The sequence below is a fragment of the Myodes glareolus genome, chromosome 24 (genome assembly GCF_982192425.1).
Source record: "Myodes glareolus chromosome 24, mMyoGla1.1, whole genome shotgun sequence".
Taxonomy (NCBI): domain Eukaryota; kingdom Metazoa; phylum Chordata; class Mammalia; order Rodentia; family Cricetidae; genus Myodes; species Myodes glareolus.
The window spans coordinates 17,464,664-17,489,042 of NC_142049.1; the positions used below are offsets into that span (position 1 = coordinate 17,464,664).

At 44.0% G+C, this 24,379-nt stretch overlaps 1 protein-coding gene across 3 annotated transcripts in view; it reads right to left on the reverse strand.

The window, feature by feature from the left end:
• Fanci (FA complementation group I) overlaps positions 1 to 24,379 on the reverse strand; it is a 59,261-nt gene that overhangs the window by 22,554 nt on the left and 12,328 nt on the right. For all 3 annotated transcript variants that reach the window (XM_087901442.1, XM_087901441.1, XM_087901443.1), the window contains exons 7-18: positions 22,745 to 22,786; positions 21,747 to 21,870; positions 20,726 to 20,811; positions 18,847 to 18,973; positions 16,567 to 16,659; positions 15,390 to 15,526; positions 12,383 to 12,563; positions 10,940 to 11,027; positions 7,444 to 7,571; positions 6,713 to 6,783; positions 5,603 to 5,717; positions 3,919 to 4,041 (exon numbers count right to left, since the gene is read on the reverse strand). In XM_087901442.1, the coding sequence (XP_087757568.1) occupies positions 3,919 to 4,041; positions 5,603 to 5,717; positions 6,713 to 6,783; positions 7,444 to 7,571; positions 10,940 to 11,027; positions 12,383 to 12,563; positions 15,390 to 15,526; positions 16,567 to 16,659; positions 18,847 to 18,973; positions 20,726 to 20,811; positions 21,747 to 21,870; positions 22,745 to 22,786 (1,315 nt within the window). The remainder of the gene's footprint in view (positions 1 to 3,918; positions 4,042 to 5,602; positions 5,718 to 6,712; positions 6,784 to 7,443; positions 7,572 to 10,939; positions 11,028 to 12,382; positions 12,564 to 15,389; positions 15,527 to 16,566; positions 16,660 to 18,846; positions 18,974 to 20,725; positions 20,812 to 21,746; positions 21,871 to 22,744; positions 22,787 to 24,379) is intronic.

Here is a 24,379-nt window from a genome sequence, read left to right on the forward strand (position 1 = left end):
AACAAAAAAGAAAAACAAAACAAAAAACCTGCAAACAATCGAAAAAAAAAACAACAACAAAACCCAGCATTCCAAGTTCACGCTGCAACTACAGATTTGAGATTTAAAATACCATCAATATTGAGCAACCGGTAAGCATGTCTTATCCTTTCTTTTATTTATTCTTTAATAAACAAAAGGAAAAGAAATTTTATTATTTTATTTATCCTTCTCTCATAACATTTGGAGGCTTAAGCGTTTCCTTTCGATTTGTTTTAACTCTCTTATTTCCATTTCTAGCTGTTCAGTGCTAGGGCTGCTCTCCTCGCAGCACACACTGCCATGTAGCTTACGAAAGCACTTTACAGTGGCTACTGTTTGCTCTTGTGGATGCTCTGCAAAGCAGCACAGCTTTAGTTTCTCCTTTGAAATTTGTATGCCTTTATTTTCCCTGTCTTGTAGCAGACAGCACCTCAACTACGATGCTGAATCAATCACTGAGAATAAACACCTCCACTCCTCACCAGAGGGGAGAGCACGCGTCCTGTCACTATTCTAAGGATGAGGAAGCTCCTTGCTGAATTTAGTTTGCTGACAGTTTCTAAAAGATTGGGGGGGGGGGGGGGGGTTGAGGGGGGTGGGAGTTGAGACAGGGTTTCTCAATTTAACAGCCTTGGCTTGTCCTGGAACTCAACTTATAGACCAGACTGGCTTCAAACTCACAGAGATCCTCCTGCCCCTGCCTCCTGAGTGCTGGGATCAAAGGAGTGCACCACCACTGCCTAGTTCTAAAAGATTTTCTCATAAAGGAATGTTGTTTGAGCAAGTATGTATCTGTGCAGCATGTGTATGTGTCTGTGCATGCATGTGTGCATGTGCCCATGCATGCATGTGTGTATGCAACATGTGTGTACATGTCTGTGCAGCATGTATGTGTGTATATCTGTGCATGCATGCGCATGTGTCTGTGCAACATGTATGTGTCTATGCATGTATGTGTGTATGTATCTGTGCAGCATGTGTGTATGTGCCTGAGCATGCGTGTTGTGTGTCTGTGCCTGCATGTGTATATGTACCTGTGCATGCATGTGTGCTTGCATGCATAACAAAGCCTATGTAGCCCAGACTTTCATGAATTTTTATGATTCATCTTCCTTGGTCACCCCAGGGCTAGGGTTATAGATGGGGTAATTATGCCCAGCTCCTCCCAATTAATAGCTCAGTGATTAAAAGCACTTGTTACTCTTGCAGAGAACCTAAGTTCCATTCCCAGTACCAACACCAGGAGCTCACAACTGCCTGTAACTCCAGCTCCTTGGTGTTTGCAGGAACCTGCATTCACACACACAAACCAACACACACACATACACACAGTTAAAAATAAATTAAGGGCTAGATGTGTGGCTCGCTGGTAGCATGCAGGAGAAAGAGAGAGGGAGAGGGAGAGAGTTTCAGTGTTTGCAAAGGCATGCCAAGAACTGTGTAGTTCAATTACTATGCACTGCCCCCAGAACATTTCATTTGGCTTTAAAAGTCATGCTGCCAGAGAAAATGTAATGAAATGAAAAAATGATTGCAAGCATAAAGTCAGATGATCAACTTATATAAATTTTACACATGTGTATATATGAACAGTAGAATCGGCACTACTACTAAACAAGTCTCTGTGCATGTATGTGTGTGCACGTGTGCCTATGTACATATGGAGGCTAAAGGTCAGAACTGAGTGTCTTCCACAAACACTCTCTACCTTAATTTTGAGGCAGCATCGTTCAGGGAACCCGGACTTTGTAGCTGGCTGGCCAATCAGCCCCAGAATTCTCCTATCTCTACCTCTCAGCAACAAGCTTTTGACCCTCCCTGCCACCTTCCTAACCTAAAACAATTTTTTAAAAATTCTTCCTATTTTTGACAACAAACCTGAAAATCCCAGTATCTATCAACTTTCTAAGAAGACAAATGAGTGCCAGGCGTGACAGCACTCCCTGCGCTAGCACCCGGGGCGGCAGAGGCAGGTAACACATCAAGAATTAAAGGTCATCAGCTGCACAGAGAATGCGAGGCCAGCTTGGGCTGCATGAGATCCTATTGGGGAAGACCAAAAAAAAAAACAAAACCAAAAAACAAAACACAACAAAAAACCCCCCAAACAAAACCGTTCTCTGAAATAACTTTGATCTATCCTCATCTGGTTTTTAATTTAATTTTTTGAATTTATTCTTCTCTCATATACTACATCCCCACCATTTCTCCTCCCTCCACTCCTCCCAGTCCCCTCCCCCCGCCCTGCTCTACCCTCCTTACTGAAAGTGTCTGATAGTCTCCATTCTTCCACAGAACACCTGTGGAAATACATGACATCCTGACTACCTCAGATACTAGAAATAGCAATGTATCTTTCACAATCACTGGGTCCTGTTTGCAGCGGCTGGGCTATGTATTTGCTTTCTGTTTCTTGCTAACTCTTCTGTCATTTTATGCTATGTGACTGAATCAGGTCTGCACCTAAAAAACAAGGAAGAAAGAAAGAGAGGGAAGGAGGGAGGGAGGGAGGGTCATCTTCTTACTAAAACTGAGCTAAGTGTATTAGAGATTTAAGAAAGACAACTCTAAAATTAATCTCTGATGAACCTGAGGTAAGACACTGCAAAGGGGAAAGCCAACCCCTGAACCTTCTAAGTCTATCAAACATTTCTTCGTTTTGTTTTTGCTTTTTGATGTAGCTCTGCCTGCCTCTGTGTGATGGTTTGAGAATCGCCCCTAGAGGCTCATGTCTGAATACTTGGTCCCCAGCTGGTGGAACTGTTGTGAGGGATTGGATGTGTCTAGAGGTAGGCTTTGGGGTTTCAAAAGCCTCCCGCCTTCTCAAAGTGCTCTGCCTCTTGTTGGTGGATTCTGATTGCTCCAGCGCCATGCCTGCTGCCAAGCTACCCGCCATGACAGTGAGGAATTCTCTGGAGCTGTAAGCCCCAATTAAACATTTCTTCCTAGAAGTTGTCTTAGCCAAGCTGTCAGCATGCAACAGAAAAGTAACTAAGATATGTAGAGAGCTGCGTGATGCCACGCCTTATAGGTGACGCTGATAACCATCTTCCACCTTTCCAAGGGTGAGTGCTCTAGGTGCTTAAACTCCATATATGGCTAACGCTAAAGATCTGGCTTGCTTCCGCATTTCTGGACCTATCTGCGTGTCCCACGTGGCTTGGCTACCCAGAGGTTATTTAAGCTGTAGACTGTCCCCCCCCCCCCCCCCGCTCCCCCGGGGCGAGAGGTTGAGAAGGAGCCAGAGGTAACGAGAGATAGTGAGAGGGTGAGAAGATTCTGAATAAAACCGCAGTTAAGAAGAGTCCGGTGTTGCGTCTTCATCGCTGATAAGATGGGCGCGACAAAGATACCCTGTCTTGCCAGCACTGGGAGTGAAGGTATGTGGCACCATACCCAGTTCTTGGAAGTCCCCCCCCCACCACCTCTTCTCGAGACAGGGCTTCTCTGTGAAACAGTCCTGGCTGTCCTGGAACTCACTTTGTAGACCAGGCCTCAAACTCACAGAGATTTGCCTATCTCTGCCTCCCAAGAGCTGGAATTAAAGGCGTGCACTACCACCACTTGGAAGTTTTTGATGTTAGTTTAGATACACAAAAATTTGAAATTTGAGGCCATACAGTAAGGTATGCTGTGTATGACAGACAGAACTCACAAATGACAAACTTGGTGTGAAATTCAGATTGGTAAATTAGCAGTACATCTAAATATTTCAGATTAAACTAAAATGGTTAAGACATATCAATTATTTACAATTTTACAATTTACTATTACTACCCACTGACTCTAACTGCATAAGGGTCTATCTACTGTACTTCTAGAACCAGAAAAAAACTGACATAAGAAGGATTGTTCTCTGGAGGGGTCGACACATTTTTCCCCCCTTTCCTGACTTACCTCATAAAGCATGAGTCGAACATCAGCCTGCTGTCCCAAGCATCTTCTCAAACTGTCTATGATCTCAAGGCAAAAGGTTTCGTTGGCAACAGCATTGTAGCGGCTATGCACGTCCACCTGCACCTGGAAGGGAGAGTGCAGCCCGTGTCCAGCCTCCTAAAGCAGTGTCCACTCAGGAGGATGTGTTCTTGGCCAGGGAAACATCCCGGGTCTAGCTCTCCCTGTACTAAAACACAGGACCAGGCAGATGTGACCACCATCACCATTCACTCATCCTGGTTTGAAACGAACTAGGTTAAAGCTACTCTAAAAAGGTTGGCTTGAACAATGCACTACTCAGGAAGGTAGTAGATCACTTCATGCAATGTAGTTATGACAACCCAGTAGCTATGATACTCATGATTTCATCAAAAACCTTAAGACTTCCATAGAGTCTAGCTCTTAACATCCTCAAACACTGAAGAACTTTAGAGATAGTCTTATTTAGAATGTGCACATACTAACAGGCAGGCAAAACACTCTTACATATAAATAAAATCTTTAAAAAAAATAAGTTTTAGGCGGCTGGAGAGATGGCTCAGTAGTTAAGAGCATTGCCTGCTCTTCCAAAGGTCCTGAGTTCAATTCCCGGCAACCACATGGTGGCTCACAACCATCTGTAATGAGATCTGGTGCCCTCTTCTGGCCTGCAGACATACACACAGACAGAATATTGTATACATAATAAATAAATAATTTTTTTTTAAAAAATAAGTTTTAAAAAAAGCAAAATGGAGCAGATGAGGTGCTGCTATTTTATTTAAGCCCATATACCCAAAGGCTTCCGTTGGTAGCCCTACTAAAGAATGCAGAATTCAGAAAGAAGCTGTGTGGGCCGTGGCTAACTTTGCAACAGGGGCCTCTCAGGGTCAGCTGACCATGCTTGTCCACTCAGGAGTCTTGGGGCTGCTGCTGAATCTGCTCATCATCATTGCTCAGCACCACGTCTGCCTGCCTGCCTCCACATCCCACCATGACGACAACGGACTGGACCTCTGAACGGTAAGCCAGGCCCAGTTAAATGTTTCCCTTTGTAAGGGTTTCTGTAGTCATGGTGTCTCTTCACAGCAATAAAACAACTGAAATACTTCTTTGTTTTATTTCATTCTAAATATAATAGATAGATAGATAGATAGATAGATAGATAGATAGATAGATAGATAGATAGTGTTTTGTTTTGTTTTTTTTTTTCTTTTGTTTTTCAAGACAGTAGTTCCTTTAGCTTTGGAGCCTGTCCTGGAACTCACTCTGTAGAACAGGCTAGCTTAAAACTCACAGAGATTCATCTGTCTCTGCCTCCCGAGTGCTGGGATAAAAGGCATGCGCCACCACCGCCCCAGTTTATATACGAATTTTATATATACATTTCAATCAAATGTCCAGTTCAGCAGTTACATAAAGGCTCTTCTCTGCCACATCAGACAACAACAGTCTAACATAGAGCAAATCTGCTATTAATAAGTATGGGATGAAGACAGTTCTTACACTTAGCAATTCCAGCGCACAGAGCCAGAGGCATGAGTACTGTAAATTTAGGGCACTCTGAGCTACTGAGACCCATGAAGGAACATTAAAAAAAAAAATGGTTATTTGCTGTTGGGCTTGAGGCAATGTCCAGTAGCCAGTCAATCTGAGTGGCCCTTACCTGAGTGACGCCAATAGACTGGCTGCACTGAGAGGAAGACAGGCTGCCTAAGACTTTGAAGTTCTTCAACAGCAGCAAAAACCCAGCAACTGCGGATTTCCGGGCATCCAGCTGGCTAGCTCAGGAATTCACAGAGAGGTTAGGCGCACAGGAATATGCAATGCAATGCAAAAAAACTCACACGGAGGAGTATGAAGTATGTCCATACTAACGGACCCAGCTTGTCAGAGCGACTGGCACAGAGGAATGCAGTTGGCGGTTTCCATGATTGAGTTAACCTCGTGACTACCTGTACTTTTACCCTATTTGCAAGACTCCACGGCAATCCTGAGCAGCTATAAAATGGGCTGGAACTCGAACCTACATACTGAACAGCAACGGAAATTGCTGAGTTTTGCTGGGTCTGAATGAGTGCATCCTTCTACAAGCTTCCTGTTTATGCAGGACCACAGTACTTGATGGCACGTGGAACTTCCATCCAGAAAAATGACAGCTTCCAGCGGCGGCTCACTGATCAAGGCATGTTACAGATATCACATATGACCCTGTCGTGCAGGCATGCTTTTGGTGAGGGGTAATACAAAATTGTCAATTCTAAAACAGAGACAACAGCTAGGTGCTGGTTATTCTTCTGGACATGTTTGAGAGCAGGACAGTCAATTTGATAACTGGGTATCCTGTCCTCAAAGCATCAAATGCCTCCTACACATCACTGGACTGTAGTATTAGGAGACAGTGTTAATCATCTCCAGCTTATATACCAGACCATAAAGGAAGAGGGGTCAGGGATGGAAGAGCAGGGTACCAGAGATCACAACACTGGAGGTAGACTATTTCCAATACCACGTGCTGCCTACCCTTCTTTGGTCACTTATCATGTCTAAGCCTAACTGTCCTGGTGCAAAAAGAGAATTGTAATATTTGCACTTCCTGAGGTTACCTGGAGTCGAAATGAAAAGCACATAAAACCCGTGGTAACACCCCACCTGCCGAGGGTGTTGCGCCTGGTTAGGGATCCACATGACCGCTCTGAGCAGGGCCAAGTAGGAGACAGCAGAGATAGCTGACATTAGAAGGTGCAGCCCCCTGTGGCCAAGGAGTACGACATACCTGGCAAACATAGCCTTCCGCAAGACGAGGATCAAGGAGTCTCTCACCGACATGCTGACTTTGAGAAGTGGCTGAAGAACAGAGCAGATCACCCCACATTAGCGTAGCCCCTTTCTGTGAATGCCAGTAGGATTTTGTGTGTTTGGGTCTGTGCGTACAGACGGTCGATGCTGACTACACTCAAAGACAGCAGCGCCCTTTGAAATCGTGACTTGCAAGTTGTTACTCTCGGGCACGGTGATACAGGCTGTAATACTGCGATAGTGTATTTATTTCATCAGATACTGTATTTATTATTTAAATAATACTGTATTTATTTAAAATTTACTTAATGTGATACTGTAATCCTAGCAGTTCAGGAGACTAGGGCTGAAGGGCTGTACCAATTTGAGGCCAGCCTTGAGTACCCAGTGGGGTTCAGGCTAGTTTGGGCTACAGAGTGAGGTGCTGTTTCAAAAATCAAACAGACAAACAAAAGAGTAGTTTGAATGCCTTCATGAACGCACTGTGCTGACTAACTTTCTAAGATTCTTTCCAGGACTTGACTAATTTGAAAGCAAGCTGAAGGAAACAGAGCTACATAGGGAACAGACTCGGGAAGCAGTCTGTCTCTGTGCATTTAGCCTTCCTGTAGGAAACTGTGTTGGACTCAGGGTAAGCACTCTGGCATTCAGACTTTCCCGACTAGACTGCTAACGCTCGGGTCTGGGAGGAGAGCCGAGCTGACTTACCTGCACTGCCTTGAGCAGCCCCTGCACCGTCTGGAGGGGCAGGAAGGACAAACAGTCAAAAGTCTCTGTGACTTTAGAACAGCTCTGCAGAATTAAAGGTGCGTATGTGACGATATCCGAAAGCAAGTCTGAAAACAGAATCCGTATAGTTAATTGCTTCGCATAACTATAAAAATCGAGATAAGGAAGCATCTAAATCTATACAAGGAAAGAAATGCCAAGTATTTTGTCTCTTTGTTAAAATGAACTTTTCTATTGCCAGTGCATATTTTTTCCCAGTGTTACTAGGATAGCTTACCAATTTTCTTTGTGATAATACAAAACAGCAAACTTAAAATGTCTAAAAGAAAGAATACAACCCATCACACTGATTGCACAAATGCCAAATGTGTTCATCTCCAGGCAAAAGTAAGTCAATAAATATTGAGGATTTTGTGTGTGTGTGTGTGTGTGTGTTGTGCAAACATGTGGTCCTATCAGGAATATATAAGGCATATTCTTTTTCAAGAACTTTAGCTGGGCGGTGGTGGTGCACGTCTTTAATCCCAGCACTTAGGAGGCAGAGGAAGGTGGATGTCTGTGAGTCGAAGTAAGCCTGGTCTACAGAGTGAGTTCCAGAACAGCCAAAGATATACAGGGAAACCCTGGTCTCGGAAAAAAAAAAAGAAAAAAAGAATTTTAGTATGTAGTTAGAACACAAGCAAAAATATCTCAAAAGAGAAAAGGTAACAGACTATCAAGTTCCTAGCAATTTTAAACGTATTACCTAACAAATAGTAAGGACAGAATTTAAACAGGAAGTACACAAGAAGAGGTCATTGTGGGTATTTTAAAAGATCAGGACAAAGGATTATTCATGATTCTGAAGGATTGGTACCATTTAGGGCACAGAAACCCAGAATGGCCAACTGTGCAGGAAAGTCTAAGAAGTTAAAAACCACACAGAGGGGAAGGGAGGCCAACGGACAGGGCGAAGGATCCGAAATAGTGAAATCAGCGTGAAAAAGGCTGGTTAGGACTCAAGAGCCAGCCACTTGAAATGTCAGGATAAAAACCCAAGGCCAGGCACTTTATATTTACAATCCTCCTGCCTCAGCCGCCGGAGTACTGGGATTACAGATGTGCGTCATTACCAGGTCTGGCGAGAGACGATGATTTAGAAAAGAACACACCGATTCCAGAGTGGCCATCACTGGTATTTTGAGAATACTAATCTGGTGACACTATGGGGGGGCAGGAGATACAGGGAGAAAGAAAAAAGCCACCTTGGAAACCAAGTAGGACGTTGTGACTCAAGAACTTAGGAGAATTAATCTCATACAAACTATGTTCTCTGGTCACAACTTAGAAACCAGCAACAGAGATGATACCTTAATAAAAAGAAGAAAATCCTCAAACACTGGGACACTAAATGACCCACCTCTAAATTACAGTGAGGGCTAAAGAACAAATCACAGAGAAATTGAACAAGATTTGGACTAAATGGAAATTCTAGAAGTGTGGGACATCTAACACGACATTTACAGGAAAACTCACAGCTTACTATTTTTCAACAGAAAAGAGAGAACTGTGTGAAATTAATGAGTTCTTTTCTTTTTTTTCTTCTTCTTTTTTTGTTTCTGTTTTTGTTTTCCGAGACAGGGTTTCTCTGTAGCTTTGGAGCCTGTCCTGGAACTCACTCTGTAGACCAGGCTGGCCTCGAACTCACAGAGATCCACCTGCCTCTGCCTCCCGAGTACTGGGATTAAAGGCCTGCGCCACCACCGCCCTGCACAAGCTGAGTTTCTAACCAAAGGAAGAACAGACTACATGCAAAACAAGTACGAGAAAGAAAAGAGAAGTGGAAACCATCCAAGTGAGCACACAAAGCAGCATGTTAAAAACAGAGCTGGCTGGAATTTCACTGTGATCCCTAAGAGACAGAGCTGCGACCACTCTCGCCCAGCAACGAGAAAGGAGCCGCTAGCAGACGCAGCTCCCCATCAAGCCCAGGGTCTGCCTCCTACACGTCTCCACCCAATCTTAGGCTTGATTTCACATTTTCTAGTAATGTCACACAGAAAAAAAAAAACAAAAACTATAAGTTGATGAAGTCTAATTTATTGATTCTTTTACATTTCCTGTTTTACATAACTATTTTTTTAAATAGTCCCTCTACCTTCTGTCAACAGATTCCAATTATTCAACACTGTCACCAGCATTTGGTGAGGTCATTCTTTTATTTTATTTTTTGGGGACACAGGGCCTGACTATGTAGCCTTAGTTAGCCTGGTGCTTAAATTCAGAGATCCTCCTGCCTCAGTCTCCTGAGTGCTAGGATTAAAGGTGTGTGTCATGACGCCCGGCTATGGTTATGGTTATTCTTTTTAAACATATGCATTCTAACAGGTGTGAACCACAGTATCTACTTACGCTGTTCAATTTCACTTCCCCAGTGCCTAAACTGACTATGGTAACAGCTTCACAGTGTGTACACATGTGAAAAGTCATTAAATTGTCATACTTTAAATGTGGAAATTATATCAATTAGACAGAATAAAGTTATAGGGTATAATAAAATATTAATTACTGAACTTTATTAAAATCTAAAATTTAAGGGTTAAAGAAAAGTTACCAATTAACAAAGTGGGGGGCTGGCCATAGGCATGATAAGAAACAAACAATTACAGTTCTGAGGGCCTTCTCAAAGTCTCGGAGAAGCTGTAGCAGGTCAAATGATAAGAGCGTTTAGCAAAACTGGTGGATGAAAAAGAGGCAACGGACTTAGACACCAGGAGACACCTAATAAAAGCAGCCAGGAAGAGGTCAGTGCATGGAGAAGGACAGTTCAGTGGGATAAGCTTGGGACCAGAGCCCCAGGCATGCAAGGCAAGCATCTGTCACCAAGTGACCCAGCAGGCCTCACTGGAGGAGCACTGACAAGAACGCTGATCCCGATGGACAGCTTGCTCACTGGTCACATGTCCCCTTTCTTACTGACATCCAGAGAACAAGAAGATTCATCTATCTCATAATCAAAGACAATAGATTAACTATTATATCACTAGTGAGTTGTGCTTTTTTTCCATTTCTTCTGTGTGTGTGTATGTGTGTGTTGTGCATGAGTGTATATGCATGTGCTGCATTGTGTGGGAGCATGTGTGGGAGATGCATGAGTGTGTGTATGCGCATACATGTGGAGAACGGGAGGTTGAAACTGGCACTCATCCTCGATTCATCAAGGCGAGGTCTCCTAGTCAGACCCACAGCCCATCAATACAGCTGCTTTTGCCACCCAGATTGCCCTGGAGATTCCATCTCCACTTTTGAGACTAAATTACAAATAGGCCACCCTGCCCACCTGGCATTTCTGTGGGCTCTGAGGACCCAAACTCAAGCTCCAGACACGGCAAGGGACTTAACTACCAAGCACTGTGGGGGTTTGTTTGTCTCCCTAGGACGGAATCACGGCATTGAAGGAAACGGCCTACGAACTCTATCTTTCCAAGTTCAGTACCTAAGAAATGACCGATGGGAGAGGAAGTCCGCGTGACGACTCTGTTGAGGACTTGCTCCAGAATCTCCTGTCTGATCATCTCGTGAATCTGAAAGAATGGAATCAACAAAGCCTGTCTGGGTGACCTTGAGCCTGACAAGAGCAATTTGGATATGTGTGGAACTCAACCTTTCCAACAAATCAGGATACAATGTGAATCATCTGGAGAACGAATCAGCTCTCTCCTCATCCTTCGCCCACAGGATTTGTTTGGGAAGGAAAACGCTTACTGTATTAACCTAGAAGTACAGCTCTCAGGAACGCCACGGTCAGGCATCAAGTCGTACAACAGGCGTACTTCTGGTAGAATCAGTAACTTTCATTCCAAAATGTAACACGGAAATGCCCATGGAAAGTTTTGGAACTTTTAGACTCGATAGTGACTGAATAGCAATTATATGCTTTACAGATATTTTAATACAACCAACACCTCTGAAATCAAATGGAATATTTTTTGTTTTGTTTTTCGAGACAGGGTTTCTCTGTAGCTTTGGAGCCTGTCCTGGAACTTGCTCTGTAGACTGGGCTGGTCTCGAACTCATGGAAATCTGCCTGTCTCTGCCTCCCAAGTGCTGGGATGAAGGCGTGCGCCACCACCGCCCTGTTGAACATCTTGTTCTTAACAATATAGATTTTAAAACAAAAACTTATCTTAAGGAATGTTATTACCCACATTTCTTTTTAAAAGATTCATTTATTTTTATGTGTGTGAATGTTTTGGCTGCATGTATGAATGTGCACCACGTGCATGCCTGGTTCCTAAGGAGGCCAGAGGGGACGCTGAACACCCTGGAGCTGGAATTACAGTGGGTGGCAGCCCCGTGGGATGCTGGCAACAGAACACAGTCTTCCACAAGAGCAGCAAGGAGTCTTCCTCATGGCCCAGCCCGTCCTGGGACTCACTAGATCCGCCTGCCTCTGCTCCCGAGTCCTGGGATTGAAGGCGTGGTAGCCCAGGCTGTCCTGGGACTCACTAGATCCGCCTGCCTCTGCTCCCGAGTCCTGGGATTGAAGGCGTGGTCATCAACCTGATTTTGCTAGATTAGTGTGGAACACGTCTACCGCTGGCACACGGGACAGCACTCGATGACAGACAGACCACCCCAAACGTGGACGGAGTAAGCAGTAGGCTCGGGCCAGATGGAAGAAGAGATAAAGAAGAAACAGGCTGGTCAGGCTTGACCTGATTTCTGTCTCTCTCTCCTTTCTTTGACTCTGTGGTGTATTCTGTGTGCGCATGTCTGTCTCTCCACTTTCCAGCCACCATCACGGCTACTGAGAAGAAAATGCACTACAGGCTTGCCTATAGCCAGATCTTATGAAGGTATTTTCTCAACTGGGGCTCCATCCTCACTAATGACTCTAGATTGTGTCAAGTTACATAAAACTAGTCAGTTCACTTACCTTAAAGGTCTCCAGCAAGATATTAGCCCCCAGCTTACACGCATGCTGGTTTGTCATTTTAGAAAGACTGGAGCCAATTTCAACAGCTTTTCCATCAAGAGTCTTCTTTGGCCCATATGAATCCATTAAGACGAAACCAAATTCTATCAGACCTTGAGTTACATGATCCCAACTATGAACACTGTAAGAAAGCAAAGTGTACTTAAGAGAAAATTAGTAAATACCCATCTTTATACATAATGCCATGTGCTCATTTAACTCGGATTTTCTTTTTCCACATGTGTTGTTATTTGACAGAATTCTTAATGCAGTCATAGAAATGTAGGCAAGAGGCTTCCAAAGGCAGACAGAACACTTACTAGGGAGAATCCAGAAGCTGTGGGCTAGAGGTGTAGTTTAGTGGCAAAACGCTTATCTAGCTTGTACAAGGCCTTGGATTCAATCCTCAGTCAAAAATAAAAGTATCTAAAATACTTTTAAAAAATAGAAATTAGGGACTGGAGAGATGGCTCAGAGGTTAAGAACATTGCCTGCTCTTCCAAAGGTCCTGAGTTCAATTCCCAGCCCCCACATGGTGGCTCACAACCATCTGTAGTGAGGTCTGGTGCCCTCTTCTGGCCTTCAGGCATACATGAAGACAGAATATTGTATACAAAATAAATAAATATTTTAAAAAATAGAAACTAGTCAGGCAGTAGTGGTGCACACCTTTAATCCCAGCACTTGGGAGGCAGAAGGCAGGTGGATCTCTGTGAGTTCAATGCCAGCCTGGTCTACAGATCTACAGAGCTAGTTCCAGGACAGGCTCCAAAGCTACAGAGAATCCCTGTCTCGAAAAGCCAAAAAGGAAAAGAAAAAAAAAGTACAATATTTCAATGCAATTTCCACTCAAGATTTTACTACCAGGAGTTTCTTCAGTTCTCCCTTCTATGCAGCACAATGCACACACAGTGTACAACAAAGTTGCCCCTCTCTCTAGACTGAGCTTCTCTAGGGTTAAGACCAAAGTGTAGTCAGATAGCACAGGCACAAAGCACTGAGTAGCATAGATAAACGGATGATGTGGTTTTAACAGCATGAGCGAAACTACAAATAGCCTTTGTCAGCAACAGAACCCTGGTGATTACCACTTGGTGTCACCCTTTATAGTGGACAGGATAAGCTTAAGTTAGCAAGGAAAAGGGGGAGGGGAAGGAGCCAAGGGAGGGAAGAGACCTAAATGCCCTCTCAGTATCTCATCATGGAGGACGGGGTGATAGCCCTCCCCTGGTTATAGCATGGACATGTGCCTAGTGACTGGCAAGCAGGCAAGTTATAAACTGAAAATTTTACTGGTTTGCAGATTTTTTTCTAGTACATTAATGCTTTGCAATTTAAAGCCCCGCAGGGCAAGAGGCTGCTAACAGTACCAATGTGGCAAGCTGTGGAAGGGCACAATACTGTTGAGTCTGTGACCTCATTTGCTCCTTACTGGCTTAGCTCACAAGCATAAAGCAGAACTCTGACGTGTTTATTACATGGTTCTTGCCAATGTTTACACGTTTTGCTCCCTCCCCATAATTTAGCAGTGTTGAAATGTTCTTTCTAAGATACTTAAGCTTGTTGTTCAAGGTAAGCTCAATGCCTACGTTAGAATCTTACGTGAAGAACATAAACCATTGAAGTGCTCAGAGCACAAAACCAAATGCATTTTAACTTTGTCCCATCTTATTATCCCCACGGGTCTGTCTTGTTGCTCTTAGAGCACAGCTTCCTAAAACAAAAGATTTTTAAGGACTATATTCTGTTAGAGCAAAAATGCCTCTATCTGGTGCCTCTCTAGGCACCGAAAGGCAGATAGAAGTCTCAATATGTATGACTAACGAGCAAAAACTTTAGAGAGATTGTAATGATATCACTCACATCTCTCTCTGCTAAAGTTTGGCCCTATCTGGTAACAAGAGCCTATTCCACTAGATTACAGATGAAGATGCTTTTAGATCCCATGGCTGGTAGAAACTTCCAGAAGATGGGCAGAGCTCCCATTTCCCTGTTATGCACTGCCTGATCCTTTGACCTAACTTGGATTCCATTGGGAAAATACCGAAGAGACATCATTAAGTCTGGGAAGAAAGGACAGCTGGGTATGGCGGCACACACCTGCACACACCTGCACACACCTGCACTCACCTGCACACACCCGCACACACCTGCACACACCCGCACACACCCGCACACACCTGCACTCGAAAAGCAGAGGCAGGACAGTCAGAAGTTCGGCCAGAGCTACATAGTGAGACACTGTCTCAAACACGGCTATAGCAAGCAAAAAATATCCAGATACAGAGCAGAGAGAGTCATCTCAGCCTGTTTAGTGTGGAACACTCTGAAGGATACCCAGTCTCTCTAATTGCCTGATGTGCCGAGCTCACATTTGAATCTGAATTCCAGCACATGAAAAAGACCTTAAATTATGACTTAAAATGAAAAACTTTATATTTAACCCATAGACAAAAGTATGACATAATAAAGATTGTTAAAATAACTAATATTTACCCTGAAAATAAAAAACAGAACAAAACAAACATCCTACGTGGTCACTGATGTTTTCCTTGTAGTTTTAAGTGGATCTGTAGAAAACTGTGAAGTCAGTGATTTACTTCTGACTTCCCAGCCCCAGATGTCAATGATCACAGTAAAGATAAATGAGTATTTTTTGCGCACTTAAGACACCAATGAAGACTTAGGCTAACAGAGCTGCAGCAGCAAAAAAATAACAAGATAATGCTTTATATTCTGGTTACACAGCAGGTGTCGAAGAAATCAGGCCCTGAGATGGAAGGATTTTTTTCCCTTCAATATAGAAACGTTTTCTTTTACCAATTTTAAGGGACAAAACTTTAATCTTACAAAGCCATTAGCTACAGTTGGTAGTCTTCTGCCGAGTGGTACTAAGCAGGGGTTCACACTGCATTTTCCACTCAGACCCCTCCAACACTTTTAGAACATGGCTCATCGATCAACTCACCTATTCTTTACCACTTCTAAGACCATGGATGAAACACAAGTTCTCCGAGGGACGAGAGTCTGAAGAAATTTTGAGCCTTGGAGGAGCTGAAGATCCTTAAAGCTTTTAACAACGGAAGTCTTTAAAAGATCAAACACCTAATATAATTGAAGAAATAAGAAAATGAGCTAAAATTACAGCTTCCGATCTGAGATAAGCCTGTGAATGGTCCCATGAGCGGCCGCTCACACACGGTCCTTTCCATGAGCGGCCGCTCACACACCATCCTTCCCATGAGTGGCCGCCCACACACCGTCCTTCCCATGAGTGGCCACTCACACACCGTCCTTCCCATGAGTGGCCGCTCACACACGGTCCTATGGTGACTGTTTAAACAGACTAAGATTGCGCAGAAGCTGTGTGAGCTTCAGGCCTTTCTCCATGAGAAATGGCTGAACATGAATACATTATAAACACTTCCGTGCCGGTCTGGTGGTGCGTGCCTACAATCTGATACTCAGAAGGCTGAGGCCGGAGGGTCACAAGTTTGAGGACAACCTATGCAACTTAAGAGCCCGGCCCAAGCCTAACGCTTTGTTTTGGGGGCATGCATGCCACTGTGCACATGGAGAAGTCAGAAAACAACTTTTGGGAGTTGGTTCTCTCCTTCTGTTAGGCGGTTCCTAGGGATTGGACTTAGGTCACCAGGCTTAGTATCAGCTGCTGAGTCACCTCACCAGCTCTCGTCTCAAATTATTTAACAAAGTCAACAGAGACAGGTGTGGAACTCAGTGTCCTACCACCTGTCAACAAATGGGAGGCTGGATCAATGCTCCACACCGCAAAACAAAAGACAAAGGATGTGACTCAGAATCTTGGGACTCACGAGAAAGAGGGCAAGAACTTTACGCTGTCCTCACCGATAATCAGGGAGCGTTCTAGAAGGCTACCACAAGACTGCTGCTGAAGAGGCAGCTAGTCTGGCTTTCCTGTCGCCTGAGCATGTACCGCGGTTCTCTCGCCCCACCCCATCCCATCTGGCTTTCTCAATGGAAAATGAAGGCATACCCAGAAATCAGAAAATTTCCAGCAGCCTAGAACAGTGGTCTTTGTTGCCGGAAGGATACTAACAAAAATAAGTTCTTGTATGCTTTCTTGTCAAGTACAAAAGGAATTGAAGTATCGTTAAAAAAATTACCTGTTCCTCAAATCTCTGCATTCTTGTCAGCGAGAGAAGAAGAGCAACGCTGAAGGGACACAGGGACTTACTGGAGTCCCCTTGCTGTCCGGCCTAGAACAGACCAAAGTCATTATCCTTCACAAGCACAACACGCTGCTGAAAAACAAGCTCAATAAACTGGGTGGTGGTGGCGCACACTTTTAATCCCAGCACTTGGGAGGAGGCAGAGGCAGATGGAGCTCTGTGAGTTCAAGGCCAGCCTGGTCTACAGAGTGAGTTCCAGAACAGCCAGGGTTACACAGAAAGACAAGTAAACCTTGAATATCCTGTGCCCAAAAAAATGCCCAAAGACTGATGCTGTCACATTCAAAGGACACAGAGCCCAACCTGAGGACCCCAAGGAACTCAAAAGGGACGACTGCTAGCGTGTAAGGAGCGAACCGGTTAAATGGCTTTGCTGGCATCGGATGGCACTCAGAACAATGGAGGGGAAATGTAAAAACCAACACTGCATCAACAAGATAAATGACAGAGTACGAATTTTCTAAATTTTGCTGAGGGAGCATTGCCCCAGGTTTGAGGCAAACCTGGGATACAAAACAAATTCTAGGTCAGCTAGGGATAGCAAGATTAAGCACTAAAGATTTTAAAAATTCTTTTAATTCTACCACTGTGCAGTTCCCAGCTTAATTACTGATTTAGGCTAAGAATCATTAACATATGAAAAAACAATTATTATATGATTACTGGAGTACAGAATTTTCACATGCTCATAAACTATGATTTTTTTTAATGACTTACTTTTAATTATGTATATGTATGTAAGTTTGTACAAGAGTTCAGATGCCTGCAGAGGCCAGAAGAGGGCGTTTGACTCCCTAGAACTGGAGACACAGGTGGTTGGGAGCTGCCCAGTGTGGTTGCTAGGAACTGAACTCTTAATGCTCTTAACCACTGAGCCATTTCTCCAGCTTAACATTGTCTGTTTCAATCACAGAGGGGAATGTAGATCTTTACAAATGAAGAAAACTGGCACCATTATCTTAACCAAATGATTCATCATCAGCAGAAGAAGAAATCCATACTCTATGCCTCACGGCAGAGTGGCTGACCTGTCAGCCAAAGGCAACACAACCTGGCTTTGTATAACCAGAGGAAAGAGTGGTTTTTATATTTTAAAATAGCTGGTAAAGGACCAAAGGAAAAATAACATTTCATAACACAAAAATGAAGTAAGTTTCGAGTCTTAGCATCTATAAATTTTAAATTTGGGCACAGTCATAGCTATCAGTGTGTGTCGTGTCCAGGGCTGAGTTCTTGCGACCACACTATGCTGAGCAGCCGTGACAGTGAAGCCCACAAACCTAAACTAGTCAGTGTCGGCCCGTTCACAGATCTGCTGACCTCTGCAGAAGGTCCAAGGCTTCTGAAGGGTCCTTGCTAAAAACACAATCTAGTCCCAGTAAAACAATCAGGTAAATCTCACAAAGCGAACCCAAGGCAATGAGGCCAGATGCTTTCAAAAAATTATGTAATGAGGCTGGAGAGAGAGCTCTGTGGTTAAGAGCACGTGCTGTTCTTGCAGAGGACACGGGTTCAGTCCCCAGGACCTCTTTGGAGGCTGACAACCAACAGCAACTTCAGTTCCATGAGATCGGAGGCCTTCTTCTGGCCTCCTTTGGCAGCAGACACACATGTGCAGCACATTCATACACGTGTACAAAACACTCACAAACACAGAAAAATACATAAAAAAAAGTTAAAGAACACATTACAAAGATATATTTGCAACCAAAATAAAAGGAAAAGTAGCCGGGCGGTGGTGGCACATGCCTTTAATCCCAGCACTCAGAGGCAGAGGCAGGCGGATCTCTGAATTCTGAGTTCAAGGCCAGCCTGGTCCAGAAAGCAAGTTCTAGGACAGCCAGGGCTACATAGAGAATTCCCCCCCCACACACACAAAAAAAACAAAACCAAAAACAAAAAAAATCGGGGGCAAATGGCACAGATGTCTGACACCTGGAGAACAAACAGCCAAAAGCCACATGGCAGAGAGGAAGGCTTTAGAGAGAGCGTGAGGAAGCCTGAGACACCAGAATAGCAGCTCAGGTTCGAACTGGGTAAGGAAGGTTTTCAAAAAGAGCTCTTTGGCTTGAGGGCTGGGAAATAGCATATATCTTGTGCTTTCAAAGCCAAAAAGTCCCCCCAGACCTTTGGCTGTGACTGACATGAAAGAGGCTTCAGTACAAACACTGCGTCTCATGGAGACCTGAAAACATCTTAAGAGCCAGGCGCTACCTTTACATGTTTCAGGAGTTCTCTGCCTAATTCACAGTCCAGTTTGATAGCAAACACAATGTGTAGAATGATGGTGCCTTCCACATGACAGAGCTCGTCTGCTGGGGCGGCCACCAGCTCCGACAGCCTAGAAGATCCAAAAACAAGGTCTAAGTTAGGGTTGTCGGATGAAAATGAGCTGGGATCCACAAGCATCCAGCTGAAGGTGCAGAACCATGGAAGCAGAAGCGGCAAGCAAACTTCCCGAAAGAATAGTCTATCTACAGACAGCACTTCCAAGCCCAAGTAAATGGAGCCAGGCTCCGTCCTCTCCTTCCCAACCAGTGCCATCTCACAAGTCTTAGAAGGTCACAGAGACATCCAGACGACCCAAATCAATAAAGTCTCACAGGGCTGTGCAGCCTACGCGGGCCTTGAGTTTGATCTCACGATCTATCTGCTCCCAAAGTGCGGTGATTATAAGCATGTGCCTAACACCTGGCCTCCTTGTCCTCCGGGACACTGCCACTGATCTCATGCTTTCCTCTGCTAGCTCACCCGCCCCCACCACTTGATCTTTAAACACAGAGTATCGCGGAGCTGTTAAGCTTTTTTCTCTTCATGTCTTCCCTAGATAACTCCATCCTGTCCCTTGGCTTTAGTCCCTTCCCATTTACATGGATGTGGATTTACCTCTCCATAATTTCTAAACACATTTTAAAATAAATCAACTTATATTTTCAGTTCAGACTTTAACCTGCTCAATATGGGCTGCTACTGTGCATTGCAAGTCTAACGTGGTTAGGTCAGACATCCTTACTTTTCCTAAATCAACATAGAGAACCACCTCCTCATCAACTGGGCAACAAAAGTAACAAAGGTTACTACAAACTGGTTGCATTAGACTCAACAGCATAATCTTCTTAGCTGGGCCACTTGGATCCGAATCTTTGCTGTTATTTTCTGGTTATATGACACAGGATAATACCTAAATTATTTCCTGGTTACCATATCTACCAAAAAAAGCATGCAAGTTTTACAGTGTACAAACATGGCACAGAATAAGCACTCTGTGCACTTGTTTTAAAAAGAAAGCATCTTGGACTGGAGAGATGGCTCAATGGTTAAGGTCACTGGCTGCTCTTGCAGGGGACCTAGGTTCAGTTCCCAGCACCACCTACACAGCAGCTCACAACTGTCTGTAACTCCAGTTCAGGGAGCTCTGACGCCCTCTCTGGCCTCTGCAGGTACTGCATGCGCACAGTACATATACATACATACTCAGGCACATGCATAGACACATAAAATAAACATTAAAAAAAAAACCAATTTTCTAAGATATGCCACACTGTACTCTGTCTTTGCATTATTCCCTACGGGAAAACGCTCTCCTCATCAACACACAGTGGTTCTTATCAGTCAGGCTCTGGTTAAGCAGAACCTTCCCAGAGATATTTTCCCAGACCCAGTTGAAAGAAGCTGTGCTGTCGCTGACACATCGCCCTTTTGATTTATCTTCTGCATGACGAACTCTAAGATTCTCTCCTCACCAAAACTTAAGCTCTACAACAGCAGGAGTCTCGTCCGACTGCTTCATCACTATGGTCCCAAGGCCAGTGACTACCCACGGAGCAGGCAACTAGGTGTTTGCTAACATAGTTGTCAAACCTGCACCTTACAAGACAGCCATTGGTACTCTCTTGGGAGGGCGTGAACAGGAGTAGCAGAGACTGAATTATTCTCCTACCTTGGTGACTGAGCAGCTGGAGGAGGGCTACAGTTCTGTATGGAGGGGAAGGAGAGGGTGAACGCAACGCTAGCAACCACACTAACGAGCAGAGCGCACGGTGGGAGGGTGAGCTTGTGAAAATGTGCTGCGCTTCTAAACCGTGTTACTCACTCGGCCCCGCTCTGCTCCTCGCTGTGCTGTTTGTCTAGCTCACTGAAGAAGGCTATGATGCCATGCAAAACACGCCTTCTGCTTCCCTAAAAAAAAAAATAATAACCATTATTATAATGAAAGAACGTTCACCTAACTGAAGGTAAAATCACCAAGGGTTATCTAGTATAAATTAAGTATAAATTTATTACCGTGACAACCCAGTGTCACGGTAATAACATACAGAACACTTTCAAGCTGCAACAGAGTTTGAAATACTTCGCAATGTCGGGGAAACAGTGTGGTTGTAGAGCATGTTCCTCGGGCGCCCAACCCTAGCTGTAACGCTGTTATGTCGTGACTTCCTCCTAGATAAACATTTCATTCTGCAGAGACGCTCCTTAAGCTTGGGTACTAAAGACGGGCAAAGGCTTCAGGAAGTCCCTGAAGCTGAAGAGGTACACTAGGACCCAGCCTCCTCAAGCACATATACGCAGCAGGACTGGTGAGAGACACTGTCAGACCAGCTGAGCTGCTTGAGGGAGACTTCCCAACCTGCTGCGCTGCCTTGCCGAGTGTGCGGTAACCTCCAGGGTTCCAGTCTTTGTGAGCTGTCACCCATGCTGGGGCGGGCCTTTGGTAATGCAGCCTTTGAGTCATTTCTGCTTCTGCAAGTAACTCTCACCCACACTCCCGAAAGCAACCCCAGTAAAGCCTGCTGCTCCACCGCAGTGGGCTTTGGTGGTTTCCTTAGAGGATCTGTTCTTGGTCCCCTCTCTGGTCTGAGCAGACGTTTGCTTACATCTCTCCAGGAGTTACTGTGCTCTTAGTGTGCACACTTTCTGACATCTATTTCTTTTACTTTCTCTCTCTCACACACACACACACACAAAATTTCTCTTGGCTGAAAAGCATGATCAAATCACCACAGATGAAATGAAAACATGTATGTCTTAGTATGGAAACCAACAATCTGAACAGGCTGACCTAGGATAGCTGCTTAAGCCACAGCATTCAGGAGAAATAACTGTTCTCACTGTACCTTGGAGGAGAGAACCAGAAGCTGATAGATCAATGGCGGTATTTCTTGAAGATTCAACTTTGGAAACATTGCCAACACTTTTGCCACCACGAGATCCATCTCTTCTGTCGTCAGATGGACATCCCTGTGGAGCAGAGGTTTTAAAGTCTAGCCAGAGCCCAACTGCTTTGCTTTTAGAAACTAAATGCAGGGCTTTACAATAATCAAAATTCTCTCCTACATTTTTTAAGGGATAAAATTTAGGGACTGGGGTAAAGCTCAGCAGGGTAAAGCGTTTACTATGTAAGAGTGAGGAACAGGGCTTGGACCCCAGGGCCCATTCCCTATCATTTCATCCAGGACAGGATCTAGGACAAGCTACCTAGTTAGATTAGCCGAATCGACAAGCTTTGGGACAAGCAAGAGACTATGTCTCCATTGCTCAGGTAGACAACAATCAAGGAGGATAACCAACATCAACCTCTGGCCCCCCACACTCACAACAAAGGACCTTCAGAGTAGCAAAGACACACACACGCGCACACCACATGCACACACACAAACAAATAAATAAAGATAAATAAACAAATGAAATAAGGGGCTGAAAGGATGATTCGCTGCTGCTCCAGGGGAATAAAGTCTGGTTCCCAACACCCACAACAAGCAGCTCAAAACCACCAGGGGATCTGACTCCCACTTTTGGCCTCGGCACGCGCTTGCACACACATGCACATGTAAAGAAAGAATAAAACGAGTCTTCCTTCCTTGACGTTCCACTTATGAATAATCTCTTAAGAGAACCAATAAATTTACCTAACATCTCGAAAAGAAAATCAGCTATATATTTAACAAACTGAGCCGGAACAGAGGGAGGGGAGAGAATTCCACAACAGAAGGCAGAGGCACTATTGCTGTCACCAGGAAAAGTGGAGTCTGAGCCCACTGTGTTTCGGCTTCTCGTAGGTATGCTCACAAAGCTTGACAAAAAGACAAAAGCCAGCCAAACAAACAGTGCTTACTTGAACATGGACGTGAGCTGGATCACGTAACGTTGAGCCCATCTGGTTAGAGACAGTGAGGAAGAGCATGAATTTATTCCATCTTAACTCCTTTACATATAATTTTATAAAACTAATGAAGAAGGAGGAAAAGGGCGTTCAAGTTTGATTTTCAGTATGGGGAAGCAAGACAAAAACAGAGACAATTTAACACAATAGCTGGATATGGTGGTCCTGGAATCTTGTCATTTCAGAGGCGGCGTGAAGACCTTAAGTTCAAGGTCACCCCCCGCCCCCCCACGTCAAGCTTGAGGGCTACACGAGATCCTCGCTTTTTAAAAAACACAGAAATGAATCAAGAGGACTGTAACATGTGGGCCTGCTTGATTTCTGTCCTCCCACCAGGACCCACAGCCTTCAGCCAGAAGACCAATAATTAGTCCTTATAACGTATCAGACTAGAACATCAAAACAGATGATGAGGTTCACACCCGAGCACCAGAAACAAACAGGCACTCTGGTAATGCCAAATACTGGCAAAGTCATGGGAGGCAAGAACACTTTATAAACAACCTGAAACTGTCTAATGCAATACTTACAGAATGTCACTGAGGTATATAAACAGGCTACTGCAACCTTTTTTTAAACAGAGAAAAATATTTGAACCATGGCTGCTGCCATAGACCTATAATGCCAACAGTACTCTAGAGGCTAAGGCAAGAGGAGCATGAGTTTGAGGGTTATATATTGAGAGCCTGCCTTTAATAAAATAAATGAATTAGCTAGGCCTGATGGTGTAAGACCTGTAATCCCAGCACTTGGGAGGCTGAGACAGAAAGACTGCCACAAATTTGAAGCTAGCCTGATCTACACAGTGAGATCTTGTCTCAAAAACAAAACAAAACAAAAAAATCAGAGTGTTTTAAAAACAAGAAGCCGGGTGGTGGTGGAACACACTTTTATTTCTGCCCTCAGGAGGCAGAGGCAGGCAGATCTGTGTCTGTGAGTTCGAGGCCAGCCTGAGCTATGGAGCTATCTCCAGGACAGCCGGGACTATTACACAGAGAAACCCTGTCTTGAAAAACAAAAACAAAATAAAACAAAACAAAAACCAAAGGGGGGAAAAATGAACTAGACCCTCCTCTCTGCCTTAAGGCTATCAGGACTCTCTAAATCACAGAGTATTATGCAGCTAGCTGTGTTAAAACAAAGACCCAAACAAACTGAAAACATGAGTGTGGTTTTAGTAGACTAAATCATCTCTGTCTTAAACTTACTGCAAACCAAATGGCACTATGATAAAATATTAGTATTATCTGGTTTGGAAATAATATTAAAAAAATTATTACCATAATTACTATATTTATATTAATATATCATATAGTGGCATGTAATATCTATGTGTAATTATATATAAATTTACATACAATATAAGGTATATAAGATTCCTATTATATTGCTACTATTATTATTTGGTTTGGAAATAATAAATTATTAGTTGGTTTGAAAGACACAGAGGAAGAGAAGAGAAAGGCAGGCTTTTTGAGCTAAGCATGGCAATCAGCAGGCAAACGTGGTGGACAGTATTGGGAGCTTTAGGGAAAGGGAAAGCAAGCCCAGGCTTTGGCAGCACCGTGCACATGAGTGTGCAAGCAC